The 12,456-nt window shown below is 41.1% G+C and overlaps 1 protein-coding gene across 3 annotated transcripts in view; it reads left to right on the top strand.

The window, feature by feature from the left end:
• Positions 1-213: 213 nt before the first annotated feature.
• GOLM1 (golgi membrane protein 1) overlaps positions 214-12,456 on the top strand; it is a 36,503-nt gene continuing 24,260 nt past the window's right edge. For 2 of the 3 annotated variants that reach the window (XM_018080949.2, XM_008934219.3), the window contains exons 1-3: positions 4,161-5,318; positions 6,169-6,346; positions 10,271-10,450. In XM_018080949.2, coding sequence (XP_017936438.1) covers positions 6,218-6,346; positions 10,271-10,450 — 309 coding nt within the window. In that variant the 5' untranslated portion in view covers positions 4,161-5,318; positions 6,169-6,217. Of the gene's footprint in view, positions 232-4,160; positions 5,319-6,168; positions 6,347-10,270; positions 10,451-12,456 lie in introns of those variants that run through there. The other variant, XM_018080948.2, reaches the window with a different exon arrangement.

Here is a 12,456-nt window from a genome sequence, read left to right as displayed (position 1 = left end):
GAGGGGCGGCCCGGGCGGGCTCCGTCCCGCGGGAAATTCCCTCTCGCCGCCGGCTTTGCCTGCGGAGGCGCTGAGCAAGCTTGCCGAGGCTTAGCTGGCGTGCGTACCTGACACCGATAGCATTTAATTATATTGCATTTCTTGTTTCTTCAGCCAGCCTTCCCTCTTCAGTCCTTTTCTGTATCGAGAAGCGTCTCGCGCCAGAAACATCTCTGGATGCTGGCAGCCGAGGTAGAAATAGCAATGTCAGAAAGGGTGCGACAATGCAGGTGTGCGATAATCATCTCCCGGCTGCCCTTCCCGGGGAGCGTCGGACTCAGTGGACTTCTTGCGTTCTCTCGCAGCCAGGGCTGTGACCTGGGACTGTTCACCCTTGTCCGCCGAGGTAGCCCTGCGGCAGCCTGCTCACCGCTTTCTCTCCCCCTGGGCAGAGCTGTGGAGATCTTACCCCTGCTTGTGGGGACTGACGGCTTTTCACAAGTTCGTGCCTCCAGAAGCCTTCCTGCTTTTGCTTGAAAAAGTGTTACCCTCACCTCCTCAGAAATGTTGGGTTGACTGTAGGGTACACAATGAAGGTTTGGTTTGTCTTCTGCACCCAGGAGGTTTGCCTTGCTTTGCTTTATTTGATCCCTTGTCAGCTTGAAGATGGGAGGAGTTGATCAGGTTTTTAATTAATCTTGCTCTTTAGCTGATTCTTTTTGAACAGCCTTACATCTTAACAGCACTTTGCTCTTAAAGAACTATTTGTAATGTTGAAAAGTTGTTTCTCCTGGGGGAGATCTACATTTTTTACAGTGAAACCATATGTGTAGTATTGCTGTGGTGGGGAAATGGTAGCAATTGAGTGGGTTTCCTAATCTTTGTTTAAGATAAGTGGCTGTCCTATTAATTGTGATACTAAGATCCTAAGATAGTTCATGTTGTATGGAAAAAATACTGGCAACAAAATATTTCCCTAAAAAGAATTAAACAGTCTGACTAACTGTTGAGATAGTTCTGGTGTACAAGTTTGCTTGACTAATTTTGTTTTCATACACAATATTTTCAGGTGGTGGTACTATTTTTTACAAGTACACATAGGCAGCATGTCCAGAAACTTTGTGTGGGTATTTTAGAAGATTTTGTCAAGTTTTCTTTGGCTACCTAATCTCTGTCATTAGAATAGATACCTACCTTAAACGTCTAGCATCTGTTTTGCCACACACCTGTTCGAGAACTCCCTTTAATCAGATAAAGGGTATTAAGGGTGTTTGGTTATTAATTTCTTGTAAAGTAGTTATTTGAAAGAAGAGTCACCGCCCTTTGAAAGGATAGTGCTTTTTTAGTGTTTTCATAGTTTTCTGATCTGTTACTTCTAGTTTAAAACGTATTAGAAAAGGGAGACATAAGATCTGAATTGATTATCAAACGGTTATTCCTAAGCAGGATGAGAGTGCAGTTGCTGAAAGTGTTGTGGTGAAAATGCCCTTCCTTTCCTCTTCCTGTGAAAAGTGTGACTGATAATTTGGGTAAACAGTAAAATAGTAATTCTGTGGCATCCTTGTTTAAATTTTTTCCTTTTTTTTTTCTTGGTGGTTGACACTTTAAAGTGAGCCAGTCATCCAAAGTATGGGAGTATGAATAATGGCTGTTACTGAATGTTTCAGGGTGTGGGTTTTTTTTTCCCCCTGCAGTTTGTAAGTCCCTGTGAAAGGCTTGAGTTCAGTACACAAACTTTGAATCTCCTTTGGAAAAACAGTGTTTCTGTAGAGGATGGTAAGATGGTCCATATGCTGTGTTTTGTGACAGTGTGTGCAACATTGAAAGCATAAACGTTGCTGCTAGCTGTTACTGGTTCTCACCATGTGGCTGTGAATAGTGGTACTTGGGAGTAAGATCCCATTGTGACTGAGAACCAACAACTGTATTTCTCTTCTGAGGATAATAACTACTGTGTTTTAACCATTTATAAAACTAAAGTGAAAAGATTTTGGCTGATTTTTGTCACCACTCTGTTTCCACCCACCTGCAAACCATCATCTCTTTTTTTTGGAAGACTGGGCAGCCAAATGTTTGCTCTCCAATTCACTTTTTAAAGAATTTTTTATTTTTACAGTTTTATTTCACTTTTTTTTTTCCTTAATAAAACCCAGTTTGTAGTACCTTGTAGTCTGATTTAGCTGTGTCTCAGTTTGTAGTACCTTGTAGTCTGATTTAGCTGTGTCTCAGTGTAACTAAGTTGTTAATGGAAGAGATTTTGATTAACTTGCTTGGTTAATCCAGTATATTTTTATCCAAGCAGTCAGACATAGGAATTTTATGACAATATGTGAAAAAAGGCAATTTCTTCCAGAATGTCACTGGGAAATTGGAGAGGAACCTGTAAAAGATGGGAATAGCACCATTAGATAGCACCATGTGGGGGGCCCTTAATGAGAGGAGGTTTCCCCATCCTGGGCTGGTCTGGTCGGGATGGGATTGTGTGTCCTCTGTGCTGTGCATTAGCCCCGTTAGCCCGCAGGTCATTGTTTGGGGTTTTTTTCTCCACCCCCCTCTGGTTATGGCCCTGCCTTTCCAAAGGACTTTTTCTAAGGCTTTGTCCTTCTTTAGAGTTCCAAGTACTCAGATCTCCAAGAAGGTGTCTTTACTTTTCAATGGCCGCTTCAGCTGCACTTGGTCTTTGGATGCTGCCCTGGCTTACGGTGGCCTTGTACCATGAAATGACTGGGTGGTAGAGGAGGACATTGGTAGGCAGGTCCGCTGGTAAGGGATAAGGGACCCCTTTTGCTTCCCTGCTCACTGTGTGCCTATTGAATTTTTCATCTTTTCCAGTTGTTGCTTGGCAGGTCTTACAGAAGTACACAGAGCTGGACCCTGTAGCAGAGACTTGGCTTTTCGTCTTGGAGCCTGAAATGCACCATTTTGCTCTGTCTTTACTTCTAAAGCCTTAGTCTTGAGACTTGTTCAGCGAGGTTGTTATTTATCTGTAGTGGAAGACTGCTCAATGTCAGCTATTGTACTTCAGCTGAGTCGGGTAAACGAAGGAATTGCTCAGACTGATAGTGTATTAGTGTGGGAAGTAAAAGTATGCTATGTGTTAATTTGCTTGAATATCTTAGAGTCTAAAATATCTCCCTCTTGATGAAGCATCACTATGTTGGCAAAGCAGGATGAAATCTGCTGTTCAGCAGTCAGGAATTTTATGCATGTACTCATCTGTTGTGGACAGTGGTGAAAGATGGATTCCTTCACGTTCAGTAAAATTACTTTTTTACCCATAAAATCAGAAACTTATTTTGATTTCAACTGAAATAACTGTGCCACACCAGACGTTTCCTGGAAAACAGCATGTGCAAACGCGTTTTCATGTAAATGTACTTACTGAGCTGATTTGCTTATCTCTTCTCCAAAATACATGGGTGCAGGTATCCATGACAGAAAGTTAAACAGTTTTTATTTTAAGCTGATGATAGAAGGAATATCAGTATTGCAACTGAGGTGAAGTTTTGGGTCTGCTATTCAAATGGAAGATCCTTCTGTGTGTTTCATCTCTTTCCTCTTCCTTTTGCCTTTCCTTCTGGTCAGTATAAAAATGTATTCCTAATTAGCATAAATTATTTAAAGACAAACAACACTGGGTTTTCTAGAAAGAGCAAAGTCAAAAATGCTTTAGTGAAATCAGCACTTTCTTGCCTGTTTGTTTTTAATAGCTGAAAGCAGCAGAAAAGGTGCTGATGCTGCCAGAATTGTGTACTCTCTAGGTGTATTGGCATTTCTTTAACGTAGTTTTGTGCCTGTGCCTTAAGCTGCATGGTGAACAAATCATTCTTCCTTTGAACAGTATAGTTGCTTTACCTCTGAAAATTTTTGAGGTAAACAACTAGTCCCATATATTTATCCAGTAGATAAATTCCAGTGCATGTTGTTACTGCTGATAATGTGGACTACTTTCTTTATTTCTGTCAGCAGTAAGGAATATACCAATTATGTTATTCAAGGAATATTTGGAATGGTGCATTATGTCTTGCAGTGCTGTGTTTAGTAATTTTTCTGTGTTCTCAAATATACCAACTAATACTCTTACAGCAAAGAACAGGATACAAACGATTTCATGGCAGGTTCTGATACACCTTTTTTGAAATATAGTATTTTATTCTGGTTATGCAGAGGCAAATCAGTTCTCTTGTTCTTAGCTAATGTGATGGTGCTGGTCATCCCCTTTGTCCACCTCTCTTTCTGCTCTGGAGATCTATGGTTCTTGGTTTTCAGAGATCCCGTGTAAGGCAAGATGGCTTTGTACTTCTCAGGCACTCATCTTAGGAAGGCACAGCAGGAGAATAGTCCATGCAAGATGTATGTGTTTCTGCAGTTCTTGACTTTCTGTTGAAAACTTGTGCATATCTCTGCGTGTTTGTTTTACTCTGCTGCATCTCTATTTTTTTCTTTACAAAAAAACCCCCACATGGTTCTTTCGCATGCCTTTGCCTTTTAGTGTTGACCTTACCTCATCTCTGTGTGGCCCTGTGGGTGTCCACTGGAGCTGTGCTGCATGTGTCTGTTACCTCCTTGGCTGAGATTTCCTTAGGCAAGAAACTCAAGTCTGGGGTGTCAGACCTCTGCAGCTATGCATACTTTTTTTGGATTGTTTTGTGGGGTGTTTGTGTGATTGCGTGTGTGTATACAAAGACAACATTCTCAGGAAGCTGCATTTTACTCTTAGAACTCTCTGTATTCTCCATCCCCAAATACAAATTCACAGACTTTTCAAATGAACATAGAGATTTGAAACTGTTTTGAGTCTGGCAGTATTGTGCACTTCGTGCCGAGAAAAGGAGAGAAAATAGATTATATCTTGAATGCAAGAGGCAATCTTGCAGGGTATGCATGTGCACGCTTAGGTATATGTGAGCTGTTGAAGGACTTAAATGCTGGAAATACAGTGAAATCAGCATTTCTGGTACCTGCTAACTCCTGTCATCACATTCTTCCCCGTGTTTACAGTGCATGTCCACATGTAAATCCTTTGAGAGTTGCTACCATTTAATAACTTTTAATTAAAACCTGTGCATTGCATCTGTAGGGAAGAAGTTGGTTTGTTTAAGAGCACTGCCTTGAGAAACTGTACAATATGTTAGTAATAGATGTACCCATTTTATATTTAACTAGTGTCTCGTGATGCATCTGTATTTGCTGTCTGTCTGATCTTCTGTGCTCATTTTTGCTGGCTTTTGTCTGCAGGAATGCAGAAAGAAAAAAAGTTAATCTCAGTTTACAAGGGAGCAATCTACTAGAAGCTGTGACTGAGTTTCCTGGTGGAGTTTTAGGATTCACTGATCTAGGTACCATTATGCTTATTACGACCAGGTTTTACCACATAATAAAATGAGTATGGCCTGTTAGAATATAGAGAATTGCAATTGCCCTTTGCCCCTGCTTATCTTTTAAGGTGTGCTGTTTCATAGGAATAACATAAGTCTCAATAGCAACCAGTAGTACCCCTGGTACTGCTCATTCATTAAAGCAGGTTATTTATTTTCAGAAAGGTTATTTATTTTCTGTTAGAAGCAAAGCAGGCAGCTGAGGATCAAAGCAGAGACCACTTAATACAATTTAGCATTGAAATCAATGCTGTGTCTGCTAATATTTTTATTTATTTTTATTTGTAGATAATCCTTAAAATAATTTGGTTCAATCTGACTTATTTATTTACAAGCTTGGAGAAAAGAAGTTAAAATAGTGTTATCGGATGAAGTAACTTGAAACTGCCTAATTCTAGGAAGCAAAGTACAAATTACTTCTCAAACAGAAAAACTAAGTTGATTTTCTCTCTAAATTAGGTAATAAGGAATCTGTCCTCTCTCTGTAGACCAGTGTTGTCTAATTAACTTTTTGGGTGGAATATATAATAAAAGAAAGGCTGGTTTGTTCTGTTTATTGCAGATTTTCATTCTATTGTTAGGTGTATTCAAGACATTCCCCTCAAGACCATGTGAAGCTTTATGTACAAGCTAATAGTGTGTGATGGCCTTTCTTTGTCTTTCAGATGGAAATACTTAGATAGTATACCTTCCTTGCTGGGTGTATGCCCATCAGCTGAGAGCTATTGCATTATTGCTAAGAAAAGTTTTTTGTGTATATAAAATGGCTGTAGTGGAGGATGTAATATAATGTGTCATTTTTAATTTGCAGGTTTCCACACTGTTGTGGTTCTTTGGATTTGTTTTTTTTTTTCTTGGAAATGGTAGGTCTAGGAAGCAGCTGCCGAGGGATGAAGTCTTCGCCGCTCCTCATGGCTGCACTTGTGGCATGCATCATTGTTTTGGGTTTCAATTACTGGATTGCAAGTTCTCGCAGCATGGATCTGCAGGTAATTTTCCTTTTGCTCTGCATGTTGTTTTGTACTTTCGTGGGTAATGAACATAGTTCACAAGAAGGATGCTTCCCTTGCATATAGCAAGCCAGGAGCTTCAGGTTGTTTTAGGAACTTTCGCAAATATTATATTTGTTGCTTATTAGTAGTGGGAGATGGGGGTAATAGGATGAATGCCTATTTGTAGGTGAGTGGGACGCAAAACTTGAAGACCTGCGTGTATATTCCTTCTGCTCACACAAGGCATTCAGCTATCTTATGCTGTTTCAGTTTAAAGATATGGCAAATGCCATCCTCTGGTTTTTTTTTCTTAACTGTACATTGAGACTGGCAATCTGTTTTTAATGGGAATGGGTTTTTGCAATTTGCTCAGCTGTCCTGGTTTCACTGCAGTTGGTAATGAAGCACCATGCAGCTGCTCATCACTCCCCCAGCACCAGGATCAGGAGGAGAATCAGAAGGGTATAAGCTGGAGAACTTGTGGCCTGAGATAAAGACAGTTTAATAGGGAAAGCAAAAGCCACACATGCAAGCAGACCAAAACAAAGAATTAATCCACTGCTTCCCCACGTCAGGCAGGGTTTCAGCCATCTCCAGGAGAGCAGGGCCTCATCAGGTGTAACAGTTACTTGGGAAGACAAATGCCATCACTCCAAATGTTCCCCCCCACCTTCCTTCTTCCCATCACTCTATATACTGTGCATGATGTCAATGGTCTGGAATATCCCTTTGGTCAGTTTGGGTCACCTGTCCCAGCTGTATGTTCTCGCAGCCTCCCATGTACCCCCAGCTTCCTTGCCAGTGAGGCAGTGTGAAAAGCAGAAAAGGCCTTGGCTCTGTGTAAGCCCTGCTCAGCAATAACAGAAACATCAACCCTGTGTTCAGCACAGATCCAAAACATAGCCCCATACTAGCCACTGTGAAGAAGGTTAACTCTATCCCAACCAAAACTAGCACACCCGTCTCCCTAGATTTGTTCTCTTACATGACCTATGAGATTGTATGTGTACTTTCCCATGAAATACAAGAAAATCTAGGTTGTTCAGTGTCTAAAAATCTGTATTTGTGTTTCTTAGTAGCCCTTCTAAAGGAGGACACAAAACTCACATAGAATAATTACCTGCTATTTTTTTAATGGTAACTATAGTTTTTGTGGCTGTTGAGCTTGTGTTTTAGTCTTTTCTAGAGCATTTATTCCAAAGTAGGCTGTGTGAATCAAGTTTCTGCTTTGTGACAATTCATGCAGGATGGATTTTTTTTTTTCCTTTGTTTTTAGCAAGGAAACCTAAAAGGGAACAACCTGGTATCATAGATTTACTTGTTCTAGAAAAACCAAGTGGAATTTTTTTTTTCTTTCTACTTCATCCTTATGAAAGAGGGATGTTGAACAGGGAGAGGGAGGTTGGTTCTTTTGGCTGGGGTGATTGACACACACAAAAAGAACTAACTAGCAGGCCTGCATTCCAAGCTCGTGGCCCTCCTAAGACTGTGGGGCAGGGTCATGAGTTTTTCTTTCTTCTCTCCTCGGAAGTGGGAGGCACTTCACTCTTACCTTAACCCAGGCAAGGTGTGTGTTGGAGCGGTCCGAGGTTCGCTTTGTTTTTCGGCCTGGTCATCTGGCTGTTTTCTGGCCTTGGCTTGCCTCCGTTTTTCCTGCGCCCTGTTCTGCCCCCAGCCCAGATCTGCTCGGATTTCATCGGAGAGGCTTGACCCAACTGCAGTGGAACTTTCTGGGGAGGAGGTCGCCTTTTCCTTTTTCTGATCCCGTGTTTGGCAGCAGCTTGTGCCCGTTGATGAAGGGCAGGAAATCCTGGCCACAGCCTGCGTGAGTTTTGTGGGAAGAACCCCCTTTTTCCCCTTTTCCCGTTCCCCTTCTCGGTGGGGGGGCAGGTCTCCATTTTCAGCTTCTCTCACATACCGGTCCCCACGTGGCTACCACCGGAGCCCAACACCGGCCCTGCCGACCAATGCCGAGCACTGCGGGCTCTGCTCCTCTGGTGATCCAACAGCACCTCCTCCTGACCATGGTTAGAATCGTGCCAAAAGGCAGAAAGTACTGAACTGTTTCCGTTCTGAAGGGGGTTTTTGGGTACCGGATTATTGCTTGGTTGGTTTTGTGTTCTTTTGTTGTTCTGCCAATACACATATATCCTTCAATAAAGGGCTGTTATTTTTCCTTTCTCCATACTTCCTCAACTGGAGCCTCTTAATTTTGGATTTACAATTGCTTAGAGGGAGGAGTTTGGTCTTCCTCATAACTCATCCTCCTTAGCAAAATACTTCAGTCTCATTAAACTGAGATGCCAGGTAATGACTGATGAGAGCTCCTCCCAGATTTTACCAGTGAATTTGTATCCTGTTTGTAACTGAGCTGAATTTTAGTACTGAGTTGACAGCTGGAGTTAAACTCTTGTTTCACCTCAGAGTGGGCACTGTTCAAACAGCCACTTGTCTCTGGCCATGCAGTTAAGGGTATGTCTTGGCTCTTCCTTATTGTGGCTTCTGAGGCTCTGGTCATCCCTTGCTTTCCCTTTAGTCATTGGCCTCAGGATGGTGGCTACCAGCAGGTAGTGACTGTGTCAATACCACTGAAGTTTTGCTACACAACTGTGAGGCAGCTGAGACTGATAAAAAATATGCTACCATCCTTGTTTAATCTTGGTCTCAATAACCTAGAGACATAAGGTCCTTTTTGATGTTGCTGATGTACTGTACTATCCCGTACATTTCTCCAAACTTAGCCTGAAAATCATTTCGGCATGGTCACGCACTCCAAATGGAATAAAAGCAAAGCTGAGGGCATGGATGGACCTTCTAAAGCACTCTGTCGATCCATTTGCTTGTTGGCAAGACTTTGCAGCTATTATGACTGAAATAGAATAAGTGCTTTTCTTTGCTCTTCCAACTAAACTGCAAGTCTTTTTTCTTATTGTTTTTCTCTACCTCCACTCCCTTCTCTTGCTTTCTGTGGCAGAGAAGCAGAGTAGGTGGGCCACAATATGGAGCATTACTGTGGTGTAAGAAGATTTTTTTGAAGTCTTGGAACATGCACAGTTTCTATACTATCTAATTTTTAGTCCACCTGGAATCATCAAGCCTTTTTGTCTGGGTACATTCTGTTGATGTCCTCACCCTCCTGCACGTCTTTATACTCCTCATTGTTGCAGAAAAACAATTTTAACCCAAAATGTTTAGAAACTGTCCTGTAAAACTAAATTGGTGCTTAAAAAAATAGAAGGGGAGTTAAAAAAAAGGAGCTTTGTTAACATCAGGCTTGATTCCTCATCTTATGTCTCTGTGTTCGTTTGTGAAATATGTGGTAGTGTTGAATTTTCTTCTGATTGTCTCTGTTCTTTGAGCAGTCATGAAGAATGATGATTTTCTGTTTCTAAATTGAGTTTTTCTCGTATGTGTATTTTATGTAATAGCCATATGTCAGTTGTTCATGTGAAAATTGGGCAGTGTTGTCATCCCTCTACTCTTTCATAGGTCTTCCAGGAAAACAGATTGATTTGAGAGATGAGTTTTCACTTTGAGTTGGTTTAGTATCAACACTGGGAAGTGTAGAGATGTCAGAATTGTGTGGGTTCAATTAAAGTAATTGTTTGGCCTTGTATATCAGAAGGATTGTGGACTGTAATCTTTTTTTTTTTTTTTTAAGCTCAAGTATGGAGGCAGCTTTCCATTTTTATCTTTAACTGAAATTTTGACAGTCTCTACCAAATATGCTATACTGTTAATTTATGTGAAACTGGGGAGATGTGTGTCTGTGTGTATGGAAAGTATCCCTGGCTGATGTAGTACTTCAATTACATGAATGTTGTTAGAGCTGTGAAATTTGCTATTCCTTGAATGTATTGGAAGAGAGTCTGGCAAGGGGGAAGCATTTCTGTTGCCTTTGGCTAATGTGCTTTTCCTCAGGGTCGAGTCATGGATCTGGAAGGCAAAGTCCGGAAGGCGGCAGCGGAGAGGGGTGCTGTGGAGCTCAAAAAGAATGAATTCCAAGGGGAGCTAGAGAAGCAGCGACAGCAGATTTACAAAATCCAGTCCTTGCACAGCTTTCAGATGGAAAATGCCGACAGAGCCCGTCAGGAAGAGAAGGTAGGGTTTCTTCTAGCCAGTTTTCTGTGAGACTGTGAATTACCAAGACAATCTCTGCAACAGAAAATGTTTCTCACATGTTCCAACTGGTGGGCATACAGTCAGTGTTGGTATGCCAAAACATTTATCTGTGTTTTATAATATTTAGAAAATGGACATTGAATGCATGTTATAGCATTTGCTGTGTAATATATGAAATACTAGAAACTGCAAGTAATGGCACTTCTGACTAAAACCCCTACCCTCTTTGTAAATCGTGGTTACCAGTCTTGGGTTGGTTTCTGGCTTTCTTTCCTGTGTACTAATGTTTTAATAATTAAAGAAAAGAGGAAAATGCACCAAGATATACATTTGTATTTCCAAATATGTTTGTAAGCATAAATGGTTGACGTTCATTTCTAAACACGTTACAAATTTTGTGGGACCTTGGCCTTTTGCCTCCAAAACTCAGTAGTGCTGGGAAGACATGAGAAGGTTAGACTTTCATGGCAGAGCTCCTGACTGTACAGTGTTGCCAGAGAGATGGAAGTGCTTTGTGAAGAATGTGAACTTAGCTAGTTAAATAGCAGTGTGTGCAGTTGCTGCTGTGTAGTATCCTGCAAACTGTTTTGTTGTGTATTTTCCTCCTGTTGCTGATACCATTTTTAATGTGGTAATGTGGCTGTTAGTCATTGATATCACTTTTCTCCCTGTTAGTAGAAATATTTAGTTGAAAGTGTTCAGTTGCTTCTCCTGTAGAGTCTCTTGACTGAAGTTTATAGATCAGCTTTCCAGGACTATTACTTCCAGCAGGCTGAACAGACACAACACATGATAGTAGTAGGTGTTCTTCAGGTAGTGGGTTCACCATGAGGGGATGGTTTGCTGTTCCAAACTTGTGGTGACTGAGCAAAATATCACCAGAATAATCTTTGAAGGATTTAGAGGAACAGAAGTTGAGTAAAAATGGAAGGTGGAGTATGCACATCAGTGGTATATGTCTTTATTTTGAAATAATTTTTACCCAAAGTCTTAAAAGAAATACTAAACCAATTCTTTTTACTTCTTTTGAGACAAATACGTTTCTTTGATAATGTCTCTCTTCTCTTTGGGTTCAGTCTTTGCATATACTTAAAAAAAGATGAGGTATAGTTTGTCTATTTATTTTTTAATGTATGTGTATATTAAAACAATATCCCAGGATGGTAAGACAGCATTTGAGTGGGTAATCAATCTTCTTGTTGCTTCTGCCTCCTAGTATTGGGTGTTGCTGCTGAGTGTTGTGGCATTGTTTTGCATTCTGCTTTTGTCTTGCAAGGAGTGAAAACACATGCATGAGTGGGGAAAAAAAACCCAACCCAAAAGATTCAAAGGTAAGAAAAGGGCAAATGTAACAGACTATTATGCTTCCTTTTCATAAGGAGATATAACCAGAGTTATTAAAAGACGCTAGAAGTGTAAGTGCTGGCCACGGAGTTTACAGCACAGACTAGCCAGATGGGTGATGTTGAGAGATTGACAGGAGCTCATCTGGCATCTATGCCAGGAAAAGTGGTGAAAAGTATTTTACAGAACCAGAACTCCTGTTGGACGTAGGGGAGAATGTGGTAGCCTGGGGAAGAGTCAAAGCAGCTTCTGGCAAAGAAAGTCTTTCTTCTGAAGTCTCTTGGAGTTTTTTCTGAGTGAATCAGTGACAAGGATGAAGGAGACAAATGAAAGCATTCACACCTGAAATTGCAAAAGTCAATATGTGCGTAGTTTGTAGAGATACTAAGCAGCCGTGCAGTAACACAGCGCTATCTCAGGGGTGAATGATAAGGCAAAAGTTACAAAGCAGCTTAGAAATACACTGGGTTAGTTTTTGTACTGTGGGAAGGTTACCAGTGGAGTTTTGGAGTGCTGGGAAAGACACACAGAGGAGAACAAGAAGGATAACCAAAGCTATGCAGTAGTTTTTCTGCAGGAATCCACAGTGTAGGTTACAGGCTGGACAGGAATCAGTGGAGGAGTCATCACAGTCGTCTCCA

The sequence above is a fragment of the Manacus vitellinus genome, unplaced genomic scaffold, assembly GCF_001715985.3.
Source record: "Manacus vitellinus isolate BGI_N305 unplaced genomic scaffold, ASM171598v3 scaffold_50_pilon, whole genome shotgun sequence".
In the NCBI taxonomy this organism is placed as follows: Eukaryota; Metazoa; Chordata; class Aves; order Passeriformes; family Pipridae; genus Manacus; species Manacus vitellinus.
Note: the sequence above shows the minus strand (reverse complement) of the source record. Positions and strands in the feature narration are given on the sequence as shown.